Raw genomic sequence first — 26,804 nt, forward strand, 5'->3', positions numbered from 1 at the left:
TATATGTTGGAGACCTGTGTAAAATGTCAGTCAATTTGAATAAGAATTACTTAAAAAGTAAAATAGAGAGATCAAATTATATGGGAGCTGTATCGGGCTATAGACCGATTCAGACCATAATAAACACGTATGCTTATAGTCATGAGAGGATCCGTCGTACAAAATTTCAGGCAAATCGGATAATAATTGCGACCTCTAGAGGCTCAAGAAGTCAAGATCCCAGATCGGTTTATATGGCAGCTATATCGGGTTATGAACCGATTTGAACCTTATTTGACACAGTTGTTGAAAGAAAGAATAAAATACGCCATGCAAAATTTCAGCCAAATCGGATAGGAATTGCGCCCTCTAGAAGCTCAAGAAGTTAATTCCCTAGATCTGGTTTTATGACAGCTATATCAGGTTATGAACCGATTTAAGACATACTTGGCACAGTTGTTGGATATCATAACAAAATACTACGCTCAAAAATTCATTCAAATCGGATAAGAATTGCGCCCTCTAGGAGCTCAAGATGTCAAGACCCAAGATCGGTTTATATGACAGCCATATCAGGTTATGAACCGATTTGAACCATACTCAGCACAGTTGTTAGATATCATAACAAAACACGTCGTGCAAAATTTCATGGCAATCGGATAAGAATTGCGCACTCTAGAGGCTCAAGAAATCAAGACCCAAGATCGCTTTATATGGTAGCTATATCAAAACGTGGACCGATATAGCCCATTTACAATACCAACCCCTACACTAATAGGAAGTATTTGTGCAAAATTTCAAGCGGCTAGCTTTACTCCTTCGGAAGTTAGTGTGCTTTCGACAGACAGACGGACGGACGGACGGACAGACCGACGGACATGGCTAGATCGACATAAAATGTTGCGACGATCAAGAATATATATACTTTATGGGGTCTCAGACGAATATTTCGAGTAGTTACATCCTATGGTGGAGGGTATAAAAAACGTCAGAACCGATTTTCTCGAAATTTTCGCATATTATGTATGTTGGTTTGGAAGGAAACATAGGCTATATAATTTTTTGATATCGGAAGGGGGACGGACCCTCGCCCTTATGTCAAAAACACAACCCAAATCAAAAGTTAACCGATCGGGACAATACAGGTATCAAATGAAAGGTATTGGAAAGTAGTACACAAATATGTTTTAAAATTTGAATCTAAGTACCCATCAGACCGCACCAACCCCAGAACTCCACCAAACAGACATTTGGACTTTTATTTCAATATGGGGATCAAATGAAAGGTACTCGGGAGTAGATTTCGAATCTGGCATACAAAACCAGATCGAAGTTTAGGGGATCACGCCACACCTTAAAAACGCAATTAGACCCATAATGACTACATGGAGGTGGACCCTTTCCTTTATCCCAAAAACGCCACCCATATCCGATAGTGGTCCGATGGGCGCAATAGGGGTATCAATTGAAAGGTATTGGAGACCACGAAACGAATTTGGTTTTAAAATTGGATCCAAGTACCCAGCGGGCTATCTCCCCCAAATTCAAATCTCCTCTAAACAGATATATTCGAAGTTCATGCCAATATGGGACTTAAATGAAAAGTATTTGGCAGTAGATTACAAATCTCCGCTGCGCCTTCTTTAACTCTCTAATATCTTTTTAGGGTGGGGACACTTCGCCCTGAATGCGGATATCGAATTCGTGACATTGTTTGTACGGGTATTTGGGGGTGGGCGACCCATTACTTGGACCTAATGTTTTATGCCATATTTGCAATCTATTGCCTAATACTTTTCATGTGAGTCCCATATTGACATGAACTTCGAATATATCTGTTTAGGGGAGTTTTGGGATTGGGGGGGGTGTGTTATTTACTTGGACCCAAATTTTGATGCCATATTCGTTTTCTGGTCTCCAATACACATACACAATTTATGAGATTTTAAGAAAATTGGTTCAGACAAATATCATGTAGTTATAATGGGTCTATTGGCGTTTTTGTAAATGCCAATTGGTTCTTACATGTCTTTTAACCAATGATGAACCAATGATAAATAAAAGAGTTAATTGTAATGGGATAAGAGTTTTATTCGCATATACTAATTAATGGTAACGATACTGTTAAGACATAACTCCACATGTCCATCTATCTTGTGTTATGTATGAACGTGTGTAGCGACCCCATCGATGTTTTAAGACAATGTTGTTGGTGCCGGTGGTGCGAGAGTTAGTGCTGGTTTTCCCGGTCTGACGTCTCCTTCGTAATGTGCGTAGACTCGTGCCTAAGCTTCGTTTTGTCATTCCGATGTCGATTTCCTACCACAGGTTCCATTTGCAGCGGCGGCCATAGCATCGTCATTATCATCATTCGCTTAGCCGCCGAGGTCGTCGCATTTGATTTCGCACAGCGTGTCTCTGCATTATTCTTTTGTTTTATTTGTTTCGGGTGCCTCAATCCGCAGAGGATAGTGAACCTATGCACAAGTACCATCAGCTTCATCATCGGCACTATTGCTCCGCGCTAGCATCAACATCGTCGTCATCTTCATCATCATCAACCATCAGCATCACCAGTCTCATCTGTTATCTCTTAAAGTTGAATTTTCTTCTCTGTGAGTTTCGACATTTGCATACATCCATCTAAACATCCATACATTCGTCGTTGTACATTTGTACACGATGGGTGGACAGACGGGGAAAAAGGCTTTACAGCTTCGCATAACTAGATTTGTGTTTGCACTTGTTTTGTTGCCGAAACGGTTTTCATGCAATACAGTGTGAACTTGTTAAATGGCAATCATCGCCATGGATAGTCCTTTGGATGTCGCAATTTGATTTGAAGTACATGTCTGTAGTTTTGGAGAATGCATTGATTTTGTCCATCTGAAGTCATGAAGTTATAGTGGAAATCCATTCTGTGTCCATTCGATGCTTTCCATAAAAAAAATATATTGTAATGGCGATAAGCCTACTTGTTTGGCCTACAGGTACGACTTTAAGTCATGAGCACTTAAATCCAAATTTCTTCGCTAAACGACTATATAATATAAAACAATTTTTTTTTTCGGTAAAAACTGAGTGGCTTATAAAATTAAAAGAATTCTTGTTTGAGTTTTGTTCCAAAAAATTTTTATGAAAATTTAAAAAACAAGTAAAAGCGTACTAAGTTCGGCCGGGCCGAATCTTATATACCCCCACCATGGATCGCATTTGTCGAGTTCTTTTCCCGGCATCTCTTCTTAGGCAAAAAAAGGATATAAGAAAAGATTTGCTCTGCTATTAGAGCGATATTAAGATATGGTCCGGTTTACACCACAATTAAATTATATGTTGGAGACCTGTGTAAAATGTCAGCCAATTCGAATATGAATTGCGCCCTTCGGGGGCTCAAGAAGTAAAATAGAGAGACCGATTTATATGGGAGCTGCATCGGGCTATAGACCGATTCAGACCATAATAAACTCGTATGTTGATGCTCAATAGAGGATCCGTCGTACAAAATTTCAGGCAAATCGGGTAATAATTGCGCCCTCTAGAGGCTCAAGAAGTCAAGACCCAAGATCGGTTTATATGACAGCTATATCAGGTTATGGACCGATTTGAACCATACTTGGCACAGTTGTTGGATATCATAACAAAACAAGTCGTGCAAAATTTCATTCCAATCGGAGAAGAATTTCGCCCTCTAGAGGCTTAAGAAGTCAAGACCCAAAATCGTTTTATATGACAGCTATATCAGGTTATGGACCGATTTGAACCATACTTGGCACAGTTGTTGGATATCATAACAAAACACGTCGTGCAAAATTTCATTCCAATCGTATAAGAATTGCGCCCTCTAGAGGCTCATGAAGTCAAGACATGGACCGATATGGCCCATTTACAATACCAACCGACCTACACTAATAGCGTGCTTTCGACAGACAGACGGACGTACATGGCTAGATCGACATAAAATGTCGCGACGATCTGGAATATATATACTTTATGGGGTCTCAGATGAATATTTCGAGTAGTTACAAACAGAATGACGAAATTAGTATACCCCCCATCCTATGGTGGAGGGTATGAAAACATATTGGGTACGTCACTTTAAATGGCCGATATAGCAGTTACGAGATGTGAGTATTTATTTATTTATCAATAACTATCTTGTTCCCTTCTAAGTAATACTAACGTCGTACTTCCGTTTGTAACTCATCGACGTAATGGTCTGAGACCCAACTGATCTGATAAAGAAACCACCGTTATTTAAAATTTTTTTAAAAAGTATTTATTTATTTATCAATAATCCTCCAATCACTTCTGAAACGGGCTTTTTGGTAACACAAACCTTAATTCAGTTTCTTGATCCTTTTTTTGAATAGTAGAAAATCCGAGAGCACGCCAAAATACCACTAACGTTTCTATCTCTCAAACTGACAATCCAATTCGGCTGATATTACCAATATATATAACAGACACTGTACCAACATAACAGTAACAAGTAAAACCGCTCTAAATTCGGCCGGGCCTAATCTTGGGAACCCATCACCATGGATTCTGCAAAATAAATTAAGTTGTAGGGCATAATTTTATTCTACGTACCAAACTTCTGTCAAACCAGCAAAAATTAAAGCCGGTTTACATAGGAACTAAATCAGGTTATAGACCGATTCGGACCGTACTTGGCGCAGTTAAAGTCGTAACGGAACAAACAAAATTGCGGCTTGGAAGGTCTCAAAAAGTTAAATCGAGAATTGGTTTATATGGGAGATATATCAGGTTATAGACCGAATTGGACCTTACCTGTGGTTGGAAGTCATGACATATCAAAATTTCTGCCAAATCGGACAACAATTACGGATTCCAGGGGTCGAAGAAGATCAGAGATCGGTTTATATGGAAGCTATATCTAAATCTGAACCGATATAGCGCATTATAATCCCCAATGGCCTATATCAATATTAAGTACGTGTGTAAAATTTCAAGCGGCTAGTTTAACGCGTTCGATCGCTATCGTGATTTCTGTAGACGGACGGACGGACATGGCTAGATCGACTCAGAACTTCGAGACGATCCAGAATATATATACTTTATGGGGTCTTAGACGAATATTTAGAGGTGTTACAAACGGAATGACTAGATGCCCGACATTCTTCAATATTTAAATGAATTATTGAAACACGAAGAAGGAAATAATGTTGGGAAAAAACCAAAAGTCACCACCCCTATAAATATTCTTGACCTTTAAAACATTTTAAGTCGATCTAACCATATCAGTACGCCTGTCAAAATCCCTCAATTATTGTCCAATCGGGCTAAAATTTTGCGATTGGTATTATGCTATGATTTCTAACAGTAATGGCAAATACTGTTCATAAAATGAAATGAATTCTATTTAAACAGGGTTCCTATTTGGAAAAATCATAAAGAGATTTGAAGATCCCTATGTAAGATTCGCACCGGCCGAGCTTATGGTTCTTTAACTTGTATTTTGGTTTATCGCTGAATGTATCAAATCCAACACAATTCATAACAACCAAAGAGCGTGCTTAGTTCGGCCGGGCGAGTCTTATATACCCTCCACTATCCACCTTTCAGTGTCTCAGAGTATCGAATTGGGAGATCCGATTATATGGCAGCTATATCAGGTTATGAACCGATTTGGACCATACACAGTTGTTGGACGTCATACCAAAACGACCTATGGAAAATGTCAACCAATTTGGATAAGAATTGCGCCCTTTAGAGCCTCAAGAAGTCAAGACCCAAGATCGGTCTATATAACAGCTTTATCAAAACATGGACCTATTTGGCCCATTTACAATCCCAACCGCCCTACACTAATAAGAAGTATTTGTGCAAAATTTCGAGTGCCTAGCTTTACTCCTTCAGCGATTTTTGAGAGTCTCAGTGAGAAGTCAGGTAGCACTGGCTCTTAATTAAATACTGAGTTCCAATGATACTCAAGATGACAAGGCGAGGTATTGGCACCTTCAAATAACCAATGGCCAACATCAGCGTCTGTTCCCAGGTTAGGGGCGTCTGGCGGCGAGCGTCGGTTCTTGGAGCAAGCGGCTCGCCACAACAAGGGATACATGTGCAATCCCACAAAACCCATGCGGTTGGGGCTCTGGGCCAGTAACCCGCCCCCGGAAAACTGAGAACTCCCCCAACGTTGACGACCCACGCAAACGAAAAAAGGACCATGATTTGCGGATCTGCACCTGGAATGTCCGCACTCTTTATAGAGAAGGTGCAGTATACGAGAGGCTAGCTACAATCCGCATAAAAGCCAAATTCTTCAACATCAGCCTTATTTGTGCCCATCCCCCGACGGAAGACAAAGACGAGCAGACCAAGGATATTTTTTACGAGCGCCTAGAGAGAGAATATGACCGCTGCCCCGCCCATGATATTAAAATCGTTCTGGGAGATTTTAATGCGAAAATAGGGAAGGAAGCAATTTTTGGTCCAACAGTCGGAAAGTTTAGCCTCCACGTAATAACGTCCAGTAATGGGTTGAGGCTGACTGATTTCATCGCGACAAAAAACATGGTAGTTAGTAGCACCAGATTTTAACATAAAAATATTCACAAAGCCACATGGCTGTCACCCGATCAAAACACGAGAAACAAAATTGATCACGTTGTGATAGATGGAAGGCATTCATCCAGCGTCTTAGATGTACGATCGATCCGTGGAGCGAATATAGATTCCGACCATTACCTTGTTGCACCAAAGGTTCGCACCTGTTTGACCATGGCGAGGAAAGTATGATCTGACACTGTACGGAAGCTGGACATTGAAAAGCTGCAAACACAACAAATGGCAGCGGCATACTCCACTCGACTGACCCAACTGCTTGATGAATGCACTCCTTGTTCCGATGATATAATGGCACAGTGGCAAACTTTTGCATGGAAAATGCCGCAAAATCCGTACTTGGGTACCGGAAGCCTCCTCCAAGAAACCCATGGTACGACCAAGAGTGTCGATATGCTACTGAAGCCAAGAATGCGGCATATAGAGCAACCCTGCAATCAGTACCAACGCGCCAGATGAAGGAGTCCGGAAATTCTACCAAAGAATTAAACATCAAACCGATGGCTTTGGTGCAGGCACATCCTCCTGCAGAGACAAAGAAGGACATCTGGTAACTGACACAGATAACAGGCTGAGGATATGGAGAGAACATTTTACCCAACTGCTAGTGTCCGATGTTGGTGGCGAAGAGGATACTGCAGAACCAATCCCTGTTGATGGTATAAAATGTTTACCTCCTAGTCAGAATGAGGTCCAAGTAGCGGTGACCCGACTGAAGAACAGCAAGGCAGCAGGAGCCGACGGGTTACCCGCTGAACTATTTAAGACCGGAGGCGACACGCTGATAAGGAGTATGCATCAGCTTATCTGCGCAATCTGGCTAGAAGAACGCATACCCGATGATTGGAACCTCAGCATACTATGTCCCGTACACAAAAAAGGAGACAAGACGGAATGTGTCAACTACAGAGGAATAAGTCTCCTCCACATCGCATACAAGGTACTCTCGAGCGTACGTACCTATCAATGCGTCTTTAGACCTGGTAAATCCACCCTGGACTAGATATTCACCATCTCTTTGTTGACTACAAAGCCGCCTTTGATACTCCTTTACGTTCAGAGGTATTTCAAGGCATGTCTGAGTTTGTTATCCCTGCAAAATTAATCAGACTCTGCAGGATGACACTCAGTAAGAATAGGAAAGAATCTCTCCGAACCTTTTAATACCAAACGAGGTGTCAGACAAGAAGACAACCTATCGTGTGATCTCTTTAATATCCTGTTGGAGAAGATTATACGAGATGCAGATATGAATAGATATGGCACTCTAATCACAAGAGAACACATGCTACTCGCCTATGCCGACGACATCGATATCATGGGTCGGTCACCGGAAGTAGTTACTGTAGCCTTTGAAAGAATCGAAAGAGAATCACTGAAAATGGGTCTGGCAGTAAATGGAGATAAGACGAAATGGATGGTTTCAACTCCCAAAAAGCCTTGCACAACCAAGCAGATAAAGAAAATGGAGAAATTTGGGAACCACAACTTTGAGACAGTCAATAAATTTATCTACCTCGGCGCCGCCGTAACGGAAACGAATGACACCAGTTTTGAGATTAAGCGAAGAATAATACTGGCAAACAGATGCTACTTTAGACTAAGTAAGCGGTTTAGACACAAGGCCATCTCTCGACAGACGAAGATTACACTATAGAAGACACTGATACTACCCGTAATGTTATATGGTTCTGAAGCATGGGTATTTGTAAAAGCAGATGAGGCAGTGCTTGAAGTATTTGAAAGAAAGATTCTTTGTAAAATATATCGACCAGTTTGCGTTAATGGAGAATATAGGCGTCGTATGAACCACTAGCTAGACATGGCTAGATTGACTTAAAATGTCATGGCAAACACGAATATATATTCTATTGGGTTGCCCAAAAATTAATTCCGGGTTTTCATATAGTCGGCGTTGACAAATTTTTTCACAGCTTGTGACTCTGTAATTGCATTCTTTCTTCTGTCAGTTATCAGCTTGCTTTAAAAAAAAAGTGAAAAAAAGTATATTTGATTAAAGTTCATTCTAAGTTTTATTAAAAATGCATTTACTTTCTTTTAAAAAATCCGCAATTACTTTTTGGGCAACCCAATATATGGGGTCTTGGACCTCCATCCTACGGTGGAGGGTATAAAAGATATGTTTAAATTTGCAAATTTTGCCCATAAACATTCCACTAAGAAACAGGGGCAAACTTCTCACATATCAATGAGTGCAGTCCGATTCAAGTTTAAGCTGAATGATAAGGGACCTCCTTTTTATAGCCGAGTCCGAACGGCGTGCCGCAGTGCGACACCTCTTTGGAGAGAAGCTTTACATGGCAGAGTACCTTACAAATGTTGCCAGCATTAGGAGGGAAAAACCAGCGCCGACAATTTTTTCTGATGGTCTCGCCAGGATTCGAACCCAGGCGTTCAGCGTCATAGGCGGACATGGTAACCTCTGCGCTACAGTGGCCTCCGTTGTGATATGTTCAATAACTAAAAAATTTAAGTTTTTGCTGTAAAGAGTGATTTTTTAGCTATTATCTTTTTGGCGACACTGGTTTAAACAGCTCTCGCACGTTTCGTGTTTTTTTTTTGTTTTTTCACTATGAAAGATCTGCAGTTTGGTCTATAATTTAACCATGAATCGTCTTACAAACGAACAACGCTTCCAAATTATTGAATTTTATAATCAAAATGCGTGCTCTGTTAAGAAAGTTCGTGGCTCGCTTCTTCCATTTTATGGTCAGTTCAATTTTTGGCTGAATGGGTACGAAAATATTTAGAATTGTCGATATTGTAATGAAGATCAGCCAGAAGCATTGCAAGAGCATCCAGAAAAAGTCGCAGTTTGGGCTGGTGGCCGTACTTCTTCAAAGATGATGCGAATCGTAACGTAACTGTGAATGGTGAGCGCTACCGTGAGATGGTATTTAACCATTTTTTTGTATAAAATGCAAGAACTTGACTTGCATGACATGTGGTTTCAACAAAACGTTGTCACATGCCATACAGCACGCGTAACAATGGACTTATTGAGAGGCGAGTTCGGTGAACATTTTATTTCACGTTCGGGACCGAGCAATTGGCCGCCGGATCATGTGATTTAACGCCTTTCGACTAATTTTGTAGACTATTTTAAAGCTCATGTCTAAACAGACAAACCCGCTTCAATTGACGCATTGGATACCGGCCGAAATGTTGGAAAGAGTGTGCCAAAATTGGACTTAATGGATGGACCATTTGAGGCGCAGTCATGGTCAACATTTGCATGAAATAATCTTCAAACATTAAATTTATGGATTCAAATAAAGATGTCATGCATTTTTCTGAATTTTATGAGTTTTTTCTTATTGAAAAACTTTTCTATAGCTCTTAAAAAATCACCTTTTAGAAGTAAATGCATTGCTTCTGTATTCTTTCTTATTATAAACTGGTTTGGGCAAAATTTTGGTTTTCATTCTTTCCCCCAATGCTGTGATGAGTTCTTCGACTGAGGATTCAACTTGATTTACTTATATGCTATCGCCCCTTGCTTTCCACAGAATTCGATTGACTTGACCCAAATTATATTCTTTTGTTCCTCATTAATTGAACCAGATTTTTGAAAAAGGTTTTTAAATAATCAAAACTCCATCGTATTTAAGACGCTTATGTATAAAAAAGCGGGAAATTTTCCGAAAAAGCGAAAAATTTTCCGAAGAAGCGTGAATTTTTAAGAAAAGCGGGATTTGGCGTGTTTGGAAAAAAGCCGGACAGATATTCACCTTAGTTATGAGGGACTTCTGTTAGACGTTATTTCTATCTAAGATTATTTTCCGTTAATATTCTGCTATCCAGCCCCTTCGTAACCCATTGATTGTATGTAACTTGTAAATATTTCTAAGATCGTTTCACAAATATGAGAACCTTTGGTTTATACATACAAATCGTGCAATACATACATACAGCAAGTATTTATTGTACATCTAAGTCTTAACTGATCTTAGCAATTCCCATTCTTTACTAGACGTTCACATATCTGCAAAGAAGCATTTTCGAAAAACGCACCATTGTTGCTTTTTTACGTACAATCGGCACCAAACCGGATTAAAGGTTTGAGTTTTATCAGGTTCCACTGTACAGATATATAAATACATAATTATGTTTATTTTAAATTTATTACCATTCAGTTGGAACACTTTGATAATTAAAGCAATAGCAGCGCGTATTGGTTGATTCCTCGGTTTTTTTTTTTTTTGGGTGTGTATTAGTGGTGGTGATGGTGGTGTCGCAGTGTGTAGAGACTGAGAATCTTCTGTAAGCGCTCTGCGCTGCTATAGATTTCCTGTCCCAATCTGAGAAGATTTTTGATATTTTCTCATGTCGTCTTCTTTTACAAAAACACCGTAGATATGCATGCGATTCTTTTGCAGTTCTGCACGCTGCTGACTTCTGCCTACTTGCCATCCATCCTCGGTCCTCCTCAGCTCTCGGATCGAATCAAAGACAATGTAGCTATTTTTGGCGGCAGTGGCCATGTTTGACTATAAAAACAATGCATTAAGAAACGATCTTTTTGTGTTATTTCTTTACGCTTCCCAAAGATGATGTTGTTGTTGTGGTTGCTGTTGCTGCTGTTCTTGTTTGATTTGGACTTTTGGCTGAGACACAGTTGTACCAGTTTTCGGTTATCATATCCGGAGTGTAAATGGCCACGGCGACGAGTCGAGCGAGTTCCAGCGCAAGGGATCATGGATGGGAACGAATATGCATTCCTATCGAGGCATGGCATGCATATCAGAGCTCAAATGTAATGCCTGAATATGCATATGCATCGACATCAGTGGAGTGGTAGAGTTCCTTGTTCCTCGTTGTATTTATTATTCGTAAGTCATCTAAAGTTGATTTGGCGGTTAATGAGAGCGGCAGCGGCAACATCACCAAAGTCGCAGCAGTGCCCAGTTGTGATGTGACGGCTGCCTCCATCGCAGCGCAAGAGGCAAGAGTCGAGAGTCCTCGCATTCACAGCAACTGGGACAACAATGCGTGGCTAGTGACAACTACGACAGCAGGTGAAGCTGTACTGGAAATTGGTGGCAGATAAAAAAAACCACCTCTTCGTTAGAGCAATGAACGAGCATACACATCGAAACATCCACATTAGTGGAGTGTTAAGGACCAGGATATACTTATGACTCGTGTAAATGAACGTATGTATTTTCATGAACTTGTATGCATGAACCTGCTACGTTTGACGCACAAACGCAAAAAATGGATTTCATAGAAAATTTGATTGAGAGCAAAGGCAAAGCGTAAAATCCTTTATCTAATAATTTCATTTCATGTTAAAGTTGGGATTTATTATCTGCAAATGTCAGTTCAGAAGACTTAACAATAAACATTCAAAACTTAAGAGGCGATTAGTGGAGTCAAAAAAACCCCTTACAAATGATTCAACTTAAAATATTATCACTTTATTTAAAGCGATAGAACTGAAAAAGCTCATCCAACCATATATTTTAAAATGAAATCTTAAAATTAATTTCGTATTGGTTTTAATTTAAATCGAACAATAATCAGTATCTGCCGAATTCTATGTACCCTCCACCCTGAATCGCATGTGACAACTTCTTTGAATGACTTTTTCAAAAATATAAGAGCTATAGCAACTTACAGATTGATACGAATCGTACTTGTCATTACTGTTATAAGTCATAAAAAATTCCACCGCCCAAATTTCAGGCAAATCGAGTAATAATTGCGCCCTCCAGAGGCTCAGGAAGTTAAATAGGGAGGTCGGTTTATATGGCAGCTACATAGCACAGTTGTTGGAAGTCATACCAAAACAACACGTGCCATTCAAATCGTGTGGTAATTGCGCTTTCTCGAGGCTTAAGAATCCAAAGATCGGTTTATATGGCAGCTATAGCAGGTTATTGACCGATTTTATGCATACTTGTCATAGGTTTTGGAAGTCATAATAAAACCGAGATGCAAGATGTTATATGGCAGGTATCTCTAAATATGGACCGATATGGCCCATTTACAATCCCAACCGACCCACACTAATACACAGCGAGAATTTTCCTTCACAAATCTAATGATCGGGTTTTCTAACCTTTTGAGGATACGCCATATTTCATTAGAAATCCATAATCAAACAACTAATCTTTACATTATTAGGATCATCCTGAACTGACTATCGCCTGTACGAGGAATTGAAGCGTAAGAACTTAGTACAAATTTGCAAAGTGAAGCCATGATAGACCATCAACATTTACACAATCAAGTAAAAAGGCGTTAAGTTCGGCCGGTCCGAACTTTGAATATCCACCATCTTGGGTATATATGTAAATCACCTTTCGTCATAATCCGCTAATCTGCATATTTTATGCCCCCATAGCCGCTATATCGAAATATGGTCCGATTTGGGCCAGATTCGGCACAGACATTGAGTGGTCTAATAAATACAAGTCATTGTTCAATTTTGTAGAATAAAATGTGGGTTTTTTTGGTATCTATATCCAAAAATAGGCCGATCTGAACCATTAACGACACGGACGTCGCCAAGCCTGACATAAGACACTGTGTCAAATTTCAGCGAAATCGGATTATAAATGCGCCTTCAATTGTGCCAAGACTTTAAATCGAGTGATCGGTCTATATGGCAGCTATATGCAAATCTGAACCGATCTAGATCAAATAAAATAGGGATATCGAAGGGCCTGACACAACTCACTGTCCCAAATTTCTGTGAAAAAGGATAATAAATGCGCCTTTTATGGGCCCAATACCTTAAATCGAGAGATCGGTCCATATGGCAGCTATATCCAAATCTGGACCGATCTGGACCAAATTGAAGAAGAAGAATGTGTAAAGACTGTAGCGTGATTTCAACAGACAGACGGACGGACATGGCTAGATCGTCTTAGATTTTTACGACGATGAAGAATATATTTACTACATAGGTCGGAAATATATATTTCGATGTGTTGCCAATGGAATGACAAAATCAATATATCACCATCTTTCGGTGGTGGGTATAAAAAGGTAACGGTGAAGCAATATTTTTTTTCAACTGTGGAACGCTTGTGTTCGTGTATAGCGTCGGTTTTTATGTATTGGAACGATCCAGCCTTTCCAGAGGCTGGTGAATAATCGCTACCTCCCTTCCACATTCAAATGTGTCTACAACCGTACAGTACCTAGATTTTTCTATAAATTTTATATCAATAAATTTAACTTAATATCCATGCTTTTGGTTTTCTTTTTCTTTTTAATAGATGTAAAGAAAACATTTTATAAACAGGAGAACAGGGCTCCATGAATAAAATAAATATTATTATATATTTTATATTTTTTTTTTTAAATGTTATGATAAATGCTCAAAATGTTATGAAAGTTTTTCATAAATGTTATGACAACTTTTCATAAACTATATGTTTGAGTTTCATAAATATTACGTCATGTTTTATTGAATTGAGATTTATGAAACGTACTTCATAAATATTGTGAAAACTTGAATTGGAACGTATTTAAACATTTTTTCATAAATGTTATGACGAAATCATTAATATCATGAACGGACGAACATAACTAGATCGACGTAAAAATCATGGCGATAAAAAATATGTATAAAATATATGGGGTCTACTACCAATATTTCGATGTATTACAAACGGAATGACTATATTAGTATACCCCATTCTATGCTGGTGGTATAATGGATAAGAATTATTAAGTTATTGGAACTATATCAGGTTATGAACCGATTCAGGCCGTACTTGGCTTGGATGTTGGAGACCATAGTTGTTGCCATTGTGTGAAATTTCTGTCAAATCCGGTAAGATCTGCGCTCTTGAGCCTAGTTTTTCCTATTGGAAACTTATCGTGCACTTCACAGACTGACGGACATAGCTAGATCGACTATATATTGTATATATAGAGTCTAATGCCAATATTTCGATGTATTAGAAAGAGAATGACGATATTAGTATACCCCCAACCTATGGTGAAGCGTATAATAAGTAAGGAAATGCAAACGTCGGGAGGTACCGGCAATATAAGTGGAAATTGGGAGCTAAACGTAATTATGAACCGTATTTGATGGACTTTGATGCAGGTTTTTGAATAGCCGGTGTGCAGGAATTTATCCGGTAAAATTCCAATTTTACCGGCTAAATTCCCAATAAATGCCTTTTTGGGGTATTTATTTGGGTATTTTTAATATACCGGATATTTTCATAATTGGAAACACTTATCAAACATTTTTGATAATTTCGTATTATTTGTGTATAAAAATTACTTTCTGATCTCATAAAATCGGACTTTAGTTATATATAGCAGTTTCCCGACTTAAAAATTAAAATTAATTAATTAAATTAATTAATTAATTAATTAAAATTAATTAATTAAAATTAAAAATTAAATTAATATATTGGTAACCCCCTATCTATTCCTGTGAAATATGGCACAGATCGGATAACATATGGCTATAGCTGCCATATTAACCGACCTCCCGATATAGGATATTAAGGCCATAAAAGGTGACCCCTACACCCTTTTGTCGAATGTGGGTCAGATCGGACCATATTTGTAAATAATGATTTTTAACTATTATCTTTTTGGCAACACTGTTTTAAACAGCTGACGCACGTTTTGTGATTTGTTTCACTGTCAAACATCTTCAGATTGGTCTATAATTTACAAACGAACAACGCTTGCAAATTATTGAATTTTATTTTCAAAATGCGTACTCTGTTAAGAAAGTTCATCGCGCGTTTCTCCCATGCTATGGAAGAAACCCTCAATGGTCATGTAAAAAAGCAGAATTGTCGATTTTGGAGTAAAGATCTGCCCGAAGCATTGCAAGAGCTACCAATGCATCCAAAAAAAGTCACAGTTTGGTGCGGTTTATGGGCTAGTGGCATCATTGAACCGTACTACTTCAAAGATGATGGGAATCATAACGTAAGTGTGAATGGTGAGCGTTACCATGAGATGATATTCAATTTTTATACCCACCACCGAAGGATGGGGGTATATTCATTTTGTCATTCCGTTTGCAACACATCGAAATATCCATTTCCGACCCTATAAAGTATATATATTCTTGATCAGCGTGAAAATCTAAGACGATCTAGCCATGTCCGTCCGTCTGTCCGTCTGTCTGTTGAAATCACGCTACAGTCTTTAAAAATAGAGATATTGAGCTGAAATTTTGCACAGATTCTTTTTTTGTTCATAAGCAGGTTAAGTTCGAAGATATAGCCCCCATATAGACCGATCCGCCGATTTAGGGTCTTAGGCCCATAAAAGCCACATTTATTATCCGATTTTGTTGAAATTTGGGACAGTGAGTTGTGTTAGGCCCTTCGACATCCTTTGTCAATTTGGCTCAGATCGGTCCAGATTTGGATATAGCTGCCATATAGACCGATCCTCCGATTTAGGGTCTAAGGCCCATAAAAGCCACATTTATTGTCCGATTTCGCTGAAATTTGGGACAGTGAGTTGTGTTAAGCCCTTTGACATATTTCTTTAATTTGGTCCAGATCGGTTCAGATTTGGATATAGCTGCCATATAGACCGATCTTCCGATTTATGGTGTAAGGCCCATAATAGCCATATTCATTATCCGATTTTGCTGAAATTTGGGACAGTGAGTTGTGTTAGGCCCTTCGACATCCTTTGTCAATTTGGCTCAGATCGGTCCAGATTTGGATATAGCTGCCATATAGACCGATCCTCCGATTTAGGGTCTAAGGCCCATAAAAGCCACATTTATGGTCCGATTTCGCTGAAATTTGGGACAGTGAGTTGTGTTAGGCCCTTTGACATATTTCTTTAATTTGGTCCAGATCGGTTCAGATTTGGATATAGCTGCCATATAGACCGATCTTCCGATTTATGGTGTAAGGCCCATAATAGCCACATTCATTATCCGATTTTGCTGAAATTTGGGACAGTGAGTTGTGTTAGGCCCTTTGACATATTTCTTCAATTTGGTCCAGATCGGTTCAAATTTGGATATAGCTGCCATATAGACCGATTTCTTGATTTATGGTTTTGGGCCCATAAAATGCTCATTTATTGCCCGATGTCGCCGAAATTTGGAACATTGAGTTAAGTTAAGCCCCTTGACATACTATCGCACAGATCGGTCCAGATTTGGATATAGCTGCCATATAGACCGATATCTAGGTTTAAGGTTTTGGGGCCATAAAAGACGCATTTATTGTCCGATGTCGCTGAAATTTGAGACAGTGAGTTTGGTTAGGCTCTTCGACGTCCTTCTTCAATTTTGCCCAGATCGGTCCAGATTTGAATATAGCTGCCATATAGACCGATCTCTGGATTTAAGGTTTAGGGCCCATAAAAGAGGCATTTATTGTCCGATTTCGCCGAAATTTGGGACAGTGCTTAGTGTTAGGCTCTTCGACATGTTTATGCAACTTGGCCCAAATCGGTCCAGATTTAGATATAGCTGCCATGTAGGCCGATATCTCGATTTAAAGTCTTGGCCCCATAAAAGGCGCATTTATAATCCGATTTCACTGAAATTTGACACAGTGACTTATGTTCGGCTTTTCGACATGCGTGTCGTATATAGTTCAGATCGGTATGAGGTATATGAGTATAAGGTATGAAATTTTTACCGAATTTTGATGAAAGGTGGTTTACATATATACCCGAGGTGGTGGGTATCCAAAGTTCGGCCCGGCCGAACTTAACGCCTTTTTACTTGTTTTTTTTCCAAAATGCATGACATGTAGTTTCAACAAGACGGCGCCACATGCCGCACAGCACTCGTAATAATGTACTTAATGAAAGGCGCGTTCGGTGAACATTTTGTTTCACGTTCGGCACCGGTCAACTGGTCCGCCTAGATCGTGCGATTTAACGACTTTAGACTATTTTTTGTGGGGCTATGTTAAAACTCATGTCTATACAGACAGAAGCCCGCTTCAATTCCAATGCTTCGGAAGACAACATTGAAGCATTTATTCGTGAGATACCGGCCGAAATGTTGAAAAGAGGATGCCAAAATTGGACTAAGCGGATGGACCATTTGAGGCGCAGTCACGTTCAACATTTGCATGAAATAATCTTCCAACATTAAATTATATGGACCGTGCTATCGATTCAAATAAAGATTTCAAGCATTTTTCTAAATTTTATGTGTTTCTTTTTGGAAAAACATTCCTATAGGTCTTAAAAAATCAATCACCTTTATATAGCGGCCATTTAGACCGATCTCCAGATAAAGGGTATTCAGCCCATAAACGGAGCATTTTGTCAGTCCCCCACATCTTTTTGTCGAATGTGGCCCAATTAGGACTATATTTGGGAATAGCGGCCATATAGACCGATCTCCCGGTATAAAGTACTAAAACCATAAAATAGTTTTTCATCCTATAGCGACGAAATTTACAGAAGTAGGATTTGGTAGACCCCTACACATTCCTGGCATATATGGTCCAGATTTTACCATGGCGAGAACATCATACAAATTTGGTGGTGGTGGATATTCCCTCCTAATGCTGACGACATTTGGGAGATAATGTGCTATGTATGAAGCCATGTAAAAACTTCTCTCCAAAGAGAGTTCGCACTGCGTAACGCCGTTCAGACTTCTAAATATATGAGGAGGTTGCATCTCTTCCGTGTTCATAGGGGAAAATTTGCATTTTTCCCATATAGACCGATCTCATGATTTAAGGTTTTAGCCCATAAATGGAGCTTTTAAAACACGATTTTGTGGTTTTATGACTGTCTATTAGATAAAAAAATATAGCTAGCTCTCTTCCCTCAATGTGATACAAACAAATGCACTAAGCTATAAAACTCTGTACAACAGTATACTGTGATATACTACTATATCAGGCGGTACCGTCTATTAAATACCATCATGATGATGAGAAAGCTGAGCGCAAGATGGGCGACGGGTTTGCTCTCAATGTGTTATTTAATCAAGACGATGCTCCAGTTCGCGAATTCATTATTGCGATAGCAAAGATCTATGAATTGAAGTTCGAAATGCTTCAGCACGCACCTTGTTCCGATTATTTTTATACCCATCACTATAGGATGGGGGTATATTAATCTAGTCATTCCGTTTGTAACACCTCGAAATATTAGAGTGTATATATTCTTGATCGTCTCGACGTTCGGTGTCAATCTAGGCATGTCCATCGAACGCGCAAAGCTAGCCGCTTGAAATTTAAATTTAATAAATATAAATATATGTATATAAAAGGTGATTTTTTTGAGGTTAGGATTTTCATGCATTAGTATTTGACAGATCACGTGGGATTTCAGACATGGTGTCAAAGAGAAAGATGCTCAGTATGCTTTGACATTTCATCACTAGACTTACTAACGAGCAACGCTTGCAAATCATTGAATTTTATTACCAAAATCAGTGTTCGGTTCGAAATGTGTTCATTCACCATTCAGCGATGAGGCTCATTTCTGGTTGAATGGCTACGTAAATAAGCAAAATTGCCGCATTTGGAGTGAAGAGCAACCAGAAGCCGTTCAAGAACTGCCCATGCATCCCGAAAAATGCACTGTTTGGTGTGGTTTGTACGCTGGTGGAATCATTGGACCGTATTTTTTCAAAGATGCTGTTGGACGCAACGTTACGGTGAATGAACACATTTCGAACCGAACACTGATTTTGGTAATAAAATTCAATGATTTGCAAGCGTTGCTCGTTAGTAAGTCTATTCATGATGAAATGTCAAAGCATACTGAGCATCTTTCTCTTTGACACCATGTCTGAAATCCCACGTGATCTGTCAAATACTAATGCATGAAAATCCTAACCTCAAAAAAATCACCATATATATATATATATATATATATATATATATATATATATATATATATATATATATATATATATATATATATATATATATATATATATATATATATATATATATATATATATATATATATATATATATATATATATATATATATATATATATATATATATATATATATATATATATATATAAAAATATATATATATATATATATATATATATATATATTGATGTAGGTCGTTAGGGATTGAAAATGGACCATATGGGTTCAGATTTAGATATAGCTCCCTTATAAAACGATCTCCCAATTTGACTTCTTGGGCCCCTGGAAACCGCAAATTTCGTCCGATTTGAGTGAAATTTTGCACGTAGTGTTCCGTTATTATTGTTCACAACTGTGCCAAGTACGGTTCAAATCGTCTATAACCATATAAACCGATCTATCGATTTGACTTCTTGATCCCTTACAAGCCTCAATTTTAGTCCGATTTGGCTGAAATTTTGCGTGTGGTGTTCTGCTATGACTTCCAACAACTTTGCTAAGCACTGTCTAAATCAGCCTATTACCTGATATAGCTCCCATATAAACCGATCTCCCCATTTGACTTCTTGAGCCCTTACAAACCGCAATTTTAGGCCTATTTGGCTGAAATTTTGCATGTAGTTTTTTGACTTTTAACAACTCTGCCAAGTACGGTTCGAATCGGTGTAAAAGCTGATATAGCTCCCATATGAACCGATCTCCCGATTTGACTTCTTCAGGGCTTACAAGCCGCAATTTTTATCCGATATGGCTGAAATTGAACATATAGTGTTTTGTTATGACTTTCAACAAATGTGCGAAGTACAGTCCAAATCGGTCCGTAACCTGATGTAGCCCCCGATCCCGATCCCGATAAACCGATCTCCCGATTTGACTTTTTATCCGATTTGGCCGAAATTGTGCATGCCGTGTTCTGTTACATCTCTCGATCAACTGTGCCAAATACGGTCCGAATCAGTCTCTCGATCATCCTTGTTCGGTTCCTTGAATCTTTAATGTTTGCTGGTTTGACGGAAGATTGGTATGTAGAATAAAATAATGCCCTTCAACTAAATTTATTTTGTTTAAATTTTTAGCAGAATTCATTATCGTGGGTACCCAAGATTCGGCAGGGCGGAACTTAGCACGCTTTTACTTGTTTATCTTCAAACTTAAAAAAATGGCTTGGCGGCAAAATATTGAGCCTTAACGAAGAGGTGGTAGTTGCTGTCGATGGCTTTTTAGAGGAGCCTAACAAGTCTTACTACAATTAGGGTATCGAACCTATTGAAAATCGCCTGAAAAAGTGTATCGAGCTAAAATAAAACAAAAAACAAAAATTTGTTGTGTTTTCTTTGTTAGGTGGGCTTCTTTTGGGACCACCCTCGTTTTTATGTTACCTATACCTAAATTTTAGGTATGTAGGAAAGTGTGGCCACTTCTGCATTATGATCGGTGATGCCAGGTCTTTTTCGTGAAAAATCGTAAAAATTGAGAAAAAAATCGTTAAAACTTTTTCTGAAAGATTGTCATAAAACCGCCGCACCTAAATGTGTCTTTTATACGCAATTCGCAACTATTGCTGGGCAGAAGACCTATTCTAATATAAGCTTTAATAATCTATTCAATAATAAGCTTTAATAATGAGGACTGCTGGGTTTGGTTTAGTATTACTTTCAATCAAACCATAAATATATCGATATTTATTATACAGAGACCAAATTCCACATAATTTTTTTTTAAACGTAAAATATCAATGAAATCTTCTCTAGAGACAAAATTTTTGCTGAAAATTTATCCAAAGATAAATCGAAATGTACCTTTAACATAAATCTTCCGAAATCTTCAATTAACTTTTATAAAAAATTCTCCAAAGACAAAATATCGTTGAAATTTTTACTAAAGGCAAAATTACAGAATTAGAGAAACTCTACATATTAAATTTGATTGAAATTTTGATTTTTTCACAGAACTTATTCTATTAATAGAAAGAGTTTATAAAGGACTAACATTCTTGGCAAAAAAAAGGTATGTAGTACAATATTTAGCCAAAAACGTAACACTGTTTTCCAATATCGAACTGATGACCTTAACCCATTAACGACGAAAGAGTAGAAAAATGCCCAAGAATAAAGCTGTCTTAAAAAATTGTAGTTCGAGTTTGGAAAGAGGTATCCTTATGAAATTTGGATTAGCGTAAAGTAGATGAATGAAACTTTAGAGGACCAATGGCTTATAGAAAGTCGGCAAGTTTTTTAGTATCCAAAACAATCAAACAAAAAATTTTCTCAAAATTCTAAGGAATGAAATTTCTGGAAACCGTTTAAGTTTATTGTTGTATTTTATAATATATAATAATATAATTTTATAGCGATAAGCTTATTCATTTTGACGGAAGAGCGATTTTACGTTAAAGTCATTAAAATCCACTTTTCTTCGGCAAAAGGTCATAAAATATTAAGAAAATGATTTTCTTTCTGTTGTAAAAATATTTGTTAAAAAAGTTTTTAAAAATGTCTATGCCAATATAAATGTTCTAAATAACAAATATATGAGACTTCATCAAACTCGTGCAAGGGAATCGAGGATAAGGCGTTAATGGGTTAAAAATTATGTGAACTTTAAAGTGGAAAATAATCGTGATAACGTAGAGAAATTTAAATCAAAAAATCATCAAGCGTCAAAGGTCACAAAATCGCCAAAATTACGTTAAATCTTCACGTCTGGCAAGCCTGACTATGAGTGTAAATCAACCGGCGCTGCTAAATAACATCCAAAGGCGAAAATGAAATAACCCCTAATGAAAAAGTCCCCAACATACTCGAAAATGAAATAAACATTTAAGTATTAATTTTTTTGCTCGTGTTCGCAATTTTTAATTTAACAAAAAATGTGTGCTAGGGCATTCCCTACTTCTACACGCTTATCATCACGCGAGTTTCTAGGCATCTACCGTTCTACGCATCAACTCTACCTACACATTCCAGGGGTACTAGAATCTGTGTGTATGCCTTTAGCAACATGTAAGCGAAGTTTTCAGGACCAGACCCGAAGGACAACGAATGATAGATGGTCACAAAGAGTGGGTGTGGGCATTCCCAAACTATGTGGGCTAATCTAGACTTGAAGAGGTCTACCGCTTTGCTGTCATTGGCTAGAACAGACGTCTCAGTCATTGTGTCCGTCATGACAGGTCACTGTCTAATCGGATAACATGCTGACAGACTAAAGGTTGCCAGTAACGACCTTTGCAGAAGCTGTGAGGACATCGAAGAAAAAGAGACTATAAAACACCTTCTGTGTCTGTGTCCCACACTAGCAGTCAGAGTTGGACCCCGTAATTTGAGTTCTCTTAAAGTAAATCTAAATTTTTCAAATTAAAAACAGTGGGCGGGGCTAAATAGTATTAGGGTATTTCTATACCCACCACCGAAAGATGTGGGTATATTCATTTCGTTTGCAACACTTTTTATTTGTTGGCAAGAGGATAAACGCGGTGAATATAACCAAATATCACTATTTAAAATTTTATATTCGCAAATTACACTGGAAAGACACATTGCACTTTTCACTCAAATCTATTATTTACAACAAAAATCAGCTGTTCTCTGTCAAACACAATACTGGTTGGATGTTGACAGTGTTGCCACTTAAACTCAAAAAAAACATCAGCTGAGTGTACTAAAAAACAGAGTTGCCAAGTAACAACAGAAATATAGCATTGCCAACTAAGATTACATTTAAAAATGTCTCAAACGCCCGTTAAAACAGATTCTGTTCAAATGTCTCACTCGGCCAAAAGAATGCTAGTTGATACTTCTCCGGAAGATGTAAATTCGACTGAATCGCAGAAACTAGTTGGAAATGTACAATTGTCAGAGTTAATGAAAATGATGCAACTGTCAATGGAAGCTGTAATGGAGAATAAGCTGCAAAATGTAGCAACGAAATGTGATATTGCTGAAATTAAGAATCACATAGCTGATATCGATGACAAATTCAAAGAGCTTAAAGCTGAAAACGATGCCATGCGATCAGAAATTGCTGAATTGAAAGCAGACAAAGAAAAAGGCCAAGAACAGATTCTCCGTTTAGTAGAGCAGAGTAAACGTAAAAATCTATTTGTCAAAGGTATTATGATGAAAGGTTCCCCAAAACGATCCGTAGAATATTTTTTTAAAAACACATTAAAGCTAGCTGATGTTAAAGTAATATCAGCCCGGGCTATATACTCATCAAGAAATAAAATAAATACGATCGTAGAAATGCAAGACGAAGAAATGGTGAGACAAGTACTTAAAAATACCAACAAATTAGCCGGTACTAATATTATAATCGAAAAAGATTTGAGTGAAAGAAGGCAGCAAAACAAAAAGGTCTTATTCCAACTGAAGACTGAAATACTTGGAATCGACAAAACACACAAAGTTTTTGTAAGAAATGACTCCATAAAGATTGGGACAAAATGGATGTCATGGTCAAGGACCGGAGAGTTAATGTGTGGAAAGAACAAAGCTGACGCGGAACTAAAAGATTTATATGGCGATAAGTTTAGTGCATTAGATCTTAGCTATAATAACTTATTAAGCAAAATTAATCAAAAAAACTAAGTATAAGCAATGTAGATAAAAGCCAAACTGTAACTGAGGATCGTTTTTTAAATATTTTGTCATATAATGTACATGGGCTAGAAAACAAAATGCTATACGTAGACTTTTTTAAGTATATAAACAGTTTTGATATATTTTTTCTCTTGGAAACTCATATTTGCGCGGATAAATGTGAAAAATTTAGTAAATACTTTGGCGATTTTGAATTAGTTTGGCACTATGCTGCAAGAAATTCACGGTTTGGAAGAGGAATTGGTGGATGTTTAATCGGAATAAGGAAGGATCTGAAAAAGTTTGGTGTTCAACATACACATACAACTGAACAAGGAATAAACGTAATAAAGATTATTATTAATGGCTTAAAATTTAACATCATACCAATGTACATGAGATTACAAACTTGGAAAGAAGAATTCTTAAAAATCGACTCTATACTCAGGGAATGTAGCATTGAAAATCCCATAATAATTGGCGACTTGAACGTGAGAATTGGATCATTGCAAAAAAACATCGATGAAATTTTTAAGGAGACATTTCATGCTGGTCTTGAGGAAAGGAGATCAAAAGATGCGGAAATAAATTCAAGAGGAAGAGACTTCTTGAAGCTTTGTTATGACCACGGGCTGGTAATTGCAAATGGAATGACAAATGGCGATGAAATTGGAGAATTCACCTTTGTAAGTACAGTTGGAACGTCGGTCAATGATATATGTGCGATCTCACAAGAACTTTTGTCGAGAGTACACAGATTTACAGTTGGGAATAAAATCTGGTCAGATCACATGCCAATAATTTTATCGATGATATATAGAAGTGAAAATATACCGGAAAAACTCAATACACTGTTACCAAAGCTTAACTGGGATAATCGCAAATATTTTGAATACCAGAATGAAATAAACAAAATCCTTACAACGCGCAGACAACTCTCCCCTTATTCATTCTCCGAAATAGCGGAAATAATACAAGAAGCACATCGATCTATAGCTACGACAACAATGACATTTTCAGGTCGTGAAAAATGGTTCAACGTTACATGTTTTAACGCAAGGAAAAAATCTTTTGAATATTTGGATAAATTTAGAAAGTACGCTAGTCGTGAAAATAGAGAAAAGTATGTATACTTTAACAAACGGTATAAAGAAATTTGTGAAAATGCCAAAGCCCAATATAATAACAGATTGGAAAGAAAGATAGACGAGGTGAAAGATTCTCATGATTGGTGGAAGATCGTTAGGGAGCTGAGAAACGAAGAAAGGTGTGGTAGCATACCCGTGAAAACGGAGGACTTAAAGAATTATTTCCAACAACTGCTAACCCACACAAAAAATTTTCCAGATATTCATTACGCCTATATACACTGGAGAGATGATGACTTGGATAGGGAAATATGTTTGATGGAAGTTAAAAAGGCCTTAGGCAAAGCAAAGCTAAATAAAGCACCAGGAGAAGATCGTGTGCCATACGAATTTTATAAATACGCAACTGATGAATTGCTACAAGAAATAACATGTACTTGCAACGTTATTTTCGAAAAAGGAGAAGTAGACAAGTCGTTCGTTAGAAGCATTATTTACCCAATATTTAAAAAAGGTGACAAAACTCTTCCCAATAACTACCGTGGAATATCATTCATGAATTGCTTACCAAAAGTGATGATGGGTATTGTCAAAGATCGACTGGCTAATTGGTCAGAAAAACATGGAAAAATAAATGAATATCAAGCTGGATTTCGTAAAAATTACTCTACCGTTGATAATTTGTTCAACTTATCCTCAATAATACACTTAAACTGGCACAAAAACAAAAAAACCTATGCTTTCTTCGTAGATTTTAAAGCTGCGTTTGACCGAGTATCTCGAAAAGCCATGATATACAAACTTCATACCATAGGAGTATCAACAAAAGTAGTTAACTTTATTGAAAAAATATATGAAGAAACTAATTTTTCTGTATGGACAGGCCAGGAACTCTCCAGTGATTTTAATACAACCACAGGTGTTAAACAGGGCTGCTTATTATCTCCTCTCCTATTTGCTTTGTACCTCAATGACCTACATGAATACATTGGTGGTGGTACCACAGTGGATGATCAAAATATTCGACTTCTGATGTATGCCGATGATATCGTCATCCTAGCTGACGAAATAGACGTGATGCAGCGTATGATACAAAAACTGGAGGAATATTGCAAAATATGGAACATGGAGGTTAACATGGAGAAATCAAAAATAATGGTATTTCGGAAGGGAGGAAAGCTTTCGAGTAAGGAAAAGTGGCTGTATAATGGAACAGAGATCTCAATTACATCGGAATATTCTTACCTGGGGTTGACATTTACACCTAAACTCTCACTCCGGAAACAAATACAGGAGAGAAATCAATTAGCCAAAAATAGCATCAACACCACTTGGAATTGTTTCTTATCAAAACCTAATGTGTCCATAAAAACAAAATGGAAACTCTTCTTGGCCATTAGTAGGTCTATACAATCATATGGATCACAAATATGGGGGTTTTCTCACTTTGATGAAGTTGACCAACTGACACTATATTTTTTAAAGAAGGTATTAAAAATGCCAAGTTTTACTCCAACGTACATAATGATGTTAGAGACTGGTGTCGAAAACGGGCATATATACACTTTGAACAACCATCTTAACTATATAACGAGAATTTTGTATGATTACAAAGATGATAGGCTACCTAAAATACTAGCCAAAAAAGTGATGAGACACGAAATATTTTGGAAAACGCATATAAATTCTTTAACTCTGCAAAATAGTACAGAAGCTTTCA

At 37.7% G+C, this 26,804-nt stretch overlaps 1 protein-coding gene across 1 annotated transcript; it reads left to right on the forward strand.

Annotated features, from left to right (window-relative positions):
* The first annotated feature begins 24,272 nt into the window (after nt 1-24,272).
* LOC131996133 (uncharacterized) lies at nt 24,273-26,117 on the forward strand. The gene is made up of 2 exons (XM_059365584.1): nt 24,273-25,912; nt 25,968-26,117. The coding sequence occupies exons 1-2, from the start codon at nt 24,386-24,388 to the stop codon at nt 26,115-26,117; spliced, it is 1,677 nt and encodes a 558-aa protein (XP_059221567.1). The 5' UTR covers nt 24,273-24,385.
* Nucleotides 26,118-26,804: the final 687 nt, after the last annotated feature.

Source organism: Stomoxys calcitrans, chromosome 3 (assembly GCF_963082655.1).
Source record: "Stomoxys calcitrans chromosome 3, idStoCalc2.1, whole genome shotgun sequence".
Taxonomy (NCBI): Eukaryota; Metazoa; Arthropoda; class Insecta; order Diptera; family Muscidae; genus Stomoxys; species Stomoxys calcitrans.